A 4,349-nucleotide genomic window follows, 5' to 3' on the forward strand; every position below is an offset into this window, starting at 1 on the left:
GTGATATTTGTGGTGATAGATTACAATTTATTTGTTAAACGAACATATCAAAAATGTGATTTCATTCAAATTCCAATTCCTATTGAAATATTCAGATTCCAAATCCAATTCCAAATTCTGTGCAAATTCCAATTCTAATTCCATTATGTGAAACGAACACACCTAAATATATTCTTAATTTTCTTACAATGAATAAAATTAAGATCCTAAAAAAATATATATAAATATTAGAAGCGAATAATGTAAAACAAACTCCGTAATATAGGAATAAAAGCTGATATATAATAAACCAGCCGAGTCTAGGTTCGACCCAAGCTTAAATTAGCAGTCACGAGTCAAAATTCATACCTGAGGTTTCGAAAATAGCAATCAAAAGTAGGCAGGCAAACTCAAGCTCCGTAAATAAAAAGATTAGCCGAGCTGAGACATTCCAATAATCTGAGCTCTGTCTGTCTAATCATGAGTCGTATTTTGGTATCAATCACCCAACTCTATAATATAATTCTCCTTTGATTTCATATTATTTTATTTGTTGGTTGACTCAACTTATTTTGCAGAGATGTCGTTCCTTGTTCAAAGATGATTCCTTCATCCGATTTGTAGCCTTGGCTGCTGCCGGATCAGGAGTCGCCTATGGACTCGCTAACAATAATACTAATTCTGGTCAGTGCCTCTATCTAGAGTCAAAATTGAATTATGTTATTGTTATGCCTCTTTGGACTCTAATTGTTAGTATCAAGGTTCATTAGACCTCCTCACCGCTTCATTGTTACATTATTATATTGTATCAAGATGCAAAACAACTAAGTTCAGTTCAATAAGGTTAATAAAAGAATGTTCTAAATTTCTCAAAAGTGAGGGAACAACTGGTCTAGTGTTTCTCACCGCTTTGACTTTATGACAAAGAAAGACTGCAAAGATTCATTCTAAGTGATTGATTCGCCTTTGAATTTAGCTTTTAGTGTGGTCAACTACTGAACAGATTGATTATTGGTCATGCTTATTTAGCACATTGTCAGATGTATACATTTCGGAGATCTTCCTTCTTTTAACTGTCTGTTTTATTATTTGTTCTTATTGCAGATTGGTCCTTGAGAGCTTCCATTCCTCATTACACATTTTCTCCCAACTCTCTCTTTTCTTCCATAACTCCTTCAGGATACGGTATCTAATTTTATTCATTTTCTCACCTATTATTGTTAATATGTTTTGTCTCATCGATCAATCGCATGCAGGAGCCCCTCCTTTATCTTTTTCCAGCATTAGCTCGTCATCTGCAGCTGATGTAAACAAGGACTCCCCCAAACCCTGTTGTGGATGCTTGGGCCGGGATACAATTGCCAATGCAGCTGCTAAAGTTGGTCCAGCTGTTGTCAATCTTTCAGTCCCCAAAGGTTCGTTTTGTAAATGTCTAACCCGCAATCATTGATCTTTCATTTGGTAAATGAATGATACTTCTTTGAAGGTTATCAAGGAATGACTGTGGGAAAGAGCATCGGGTCTGGAACCATAATAGATGGTGATGGCACCATATTGACTTGTGCCCATGTGGTGGTTGACTTTCACGGCTTCACGTCTTCATCCAAAGGAAAGGTTGGTCAAAAACATGGTTGACTCGAAACATTCTTTTTTTTTTTTACCAAAGTTTGACTTTTACTGAATGATGTGTTGCAGGTTGACGTGACACTACAAGATGGGCGAAGTTTTGAGGGTACAGTGGTAAATGCAGATTTGCATTCTGATATAGCTATTGTTAAAATAAATTCTAAAACGCCTCTCCCGACTGCAAAACTCGGGTCTTTGGGTTCACTGCGTCCTGGTGATTGGGTTGTAGCCGTTGGATGTCCTCTTTCTCTTCAAAACACAGTTACAGCTGGTATTGTAAGGTAAGCAAGAAAATAGGTGTCACTCTTAAAGAGTATAATAAATTAATAGTCTATGCTAATCTTAAAGTCTATTGTTTATGACTTTATGCTTACAACTAGAGTTGTAAATAGATTGAACCGAACTGAACCGAATGGGTCTTGTTCATGTTCGCTTGTTATGCTTTTATCGGGCAAGCGGATGGTTCACGAACACATAACTGAATGAAATTTCGTGTTCATGTTCGTTCGTTTAGGAAATGAGTTGTTCGTGTTCGTTTGTGTACTTCCTAAACGAACTTTAATGAACGTGCATATACAAACGTGTTACCAAACGTTCACGGACATAAATGAACTCAGTGATCATTCGGTTCGTTTACAGCCCTACTTACAACTTCTTATGTCGTTTTGTTCTAACATTAGATCATTATTGTAATGATTGCTTTTGTAATCACATGTAACACTATCTATAGAAAACGTTCATATTGAGCAAAATGTATACACGATTGCATATGATATATAACTAAACTGACACTTTTGTGCAAATATTTTATTAAGCTGTGTTGATCGCAAGAGTAGTGATTTGGGTCTTGGAGGAATGAGGAGAGAGTATTTGCAGACTGATTGTGCTATCAATGCGGTACTAAAAATTCTGATTATTATATAATCTGTGTGATTCTGTATCATGGTGATTAACATTTAACAGTTTAGTAATTTTCTTTTTTTGTGTTGTTGGTATAGGGTAATTCTGGTGGACCACTTGTTAACATTGATGGAGAAGTTATAGGGGTTAATATCATGAAAATGTTAGCGGCTCAAGGATTGAGTTTTTCTGTACCAATCGACTCAGTTTCCAAAATCATTGAGCATTTTAAAACAAAGGGGTAAACATTGTTACTGAAAGTAGATAACTTTCTTTGCTCAGCTGATTTTAATTTTAATTTGTTTGGTGGACATTTAATTTTTTTATGCAGGAGAGTTGTGAGACCTTGGCTCGGTTTGAAAATGCTTGATTTGAATGATATGATTATTGCCCAGTTAAAGGAAAAAGATGTTATGTTCCCGGATGTTACCAAAGGTGTTCTTGTGCCTATGGTATGCTTTCTTTTTGTCAATAATATTATTAGTATACTTTCTTGGTTTAACTGCTACTTATATTTTCTGAACTTAGGTAAGCCCTGGATCGCCTGCTGAACGAGCAGGGTTTCATCCGGGAGACGTGGTTGTTGAATTTGAGGGGAAGCCTGTTGGAAGCATAAAGGAGGTATGCTTCTAACTTGATGCATTAAATATGATTAAAAAACTGTATTATTCTAATATTATAGCATCTTCCAATTCAAATGGTTTAAGACTTCACACATTAGCTGACTTTTAAATGTTTGACTAGTTTCGTTTTAGTTATCATTCCTAATAACATATATTCGTTAGAAACCATATGTCAATAAAATATAATTGGTTCCCATTTAAATGAGTTGAAATGGTCACCTCCAGTATATAACTATAACCTAGTTATTGCTAACTGAACTTTGGTTAATTATGACAGGTGATTGAGATTATGGGGGATAAGATTGGAAAGCCGATAGTTGTTATAGTGAAAAGAGCCAAAAATGCTTGTGTGACGTTGACTGTGATACCAGAGGAAGCAAATCCAGATATGTAATTAATGATTAGGTAACTATTTGGGCGCGACTCAAAATTTTAGTTAAAGGTTAGGAATTAATGGCCCTAAGTTTGCAGTTTTAGAGCCACATTGATTCATATAAAGTAACCTTTTCTTGTCTTGTTATACATATGATGAACCTCATGTAACTCTTCAAAGGTCTGTTGCCAAATCTATAACCTATAAGCTTAATTAATTTTTTTTTATATTTTATTTTTAACTTTAATGCTTGTGTTGCTTGGCTTTCATAAATAGTTGTCTTATAGGTTTTCACAAATTAATTAGAAAATAATATTACAATGATTCGGTATTAAATTTAATGAATAACAAGCTATTTAACTTTTGAACTTTTTTTTCTTTATGAAAGTTTAACGACTGTCGTTCCGGTGGGATGTGATGATCATAAATTCACGTCTGTGTAACACTTGCCCGGGGCTTATCCAAAGGATGCGCATGGCTGCGTCCCCTTCCTCTCCTCCTCTAATAGAGTTCACCCGTGACTACTAATTTCTTTCTTCTTTCATTTTACTCTCAACGGTGCCATGTCGGTGCGTCATCTCACGGATGGCAAAAAAATGTCACTGTTGAGAATGCCACGTCTCTTACTTGACATAACAAACACGGAGCATTTGGATGGTTTGTTCACACACTTGATTTGTTGAAATCCTATGATTTTGGCTTAAAAAGGCGAACTATTTTAGTCAAATCTAGAGATGGACAACATATATGATTGGCTGCTCAGTTTCTTATCGTGTTTGTTGCAAACAATCCTACTACATAGTATCCTTTTAGATAACATAGAGTTTGTTGATCCCCAAAATTTAGAA

At 35.3% G+C, this 4,349-nt stretch overlaps 1 protein-coding gene across 1 annotated transcript; it reads left to right on the forward strand.

Moving 5' to 3' along the window:
* The first annotated feature begins 459 nt into the window (after window positions 1–459).
* On the forward strand, window positions 460–3,522 carry LOC143608936 (putative protease Do-like 14). Its single transcript, XM_077083830.1, has 11 exons — window positions 460–474; window positions 558–663; window positions 1,084–1,164; window positions 1,236–1,394; window positions 1,466–1,593; window positions 1,675–1,886; window positions 2,421–2,502; window positions 2,604–2,746; window positions 2,837–2,957; window positions 3,034–3,126; window positions 3,406–3,522. The coding sequence occupies exons 1-11, from the start codon at window positions 460–462 to the stop codon at window positions 3,520–3,522; spliced, it is 1,257 nt and encodes a 418-aa protein (XP_076939945.1).
* The last annotated feature ends 827 nt before the right edge of the window (window positions 3,523–4,349 follow it).

Source organism: Bidens hawaiensis, unplaced genomic scaffold (genome assembly GCF_021521415.1).
Source record: "Bidens hawaiensis isolate Kalapana, Puna unplaced genomic scaffold, B.hawaiensis_p1.1 tig00419462_1, whole genome shotgun sequence".
Taxonomy (NCBI): domain Eukaryota; kingdom Viridiplantae; phylum Streptophyta; class Magnoliopsida; order Asterales; family Asteraceae; genus Bidens; species Bidens hawaiensis.

Bases quoted from the DNA above. Each gene is read 5' to 3' on its own strand.
- LOC143608936 (XM_077083830.1), top strand. The intron at 664-1,083 runs GTCAGTGCCTCT...TTCTTATTGCAG, and splicing joins TAACAATAATACTAATTCTG to ATTGGTCCTTGAGAGCTTCC. The intron at 2,503-2,603 runs GTACTAAAAATT...TTGTTGGTATAG, and splicing joins CTGATTGTGCTATCAATGCG to GGTAATTCTGGTGGACCACT.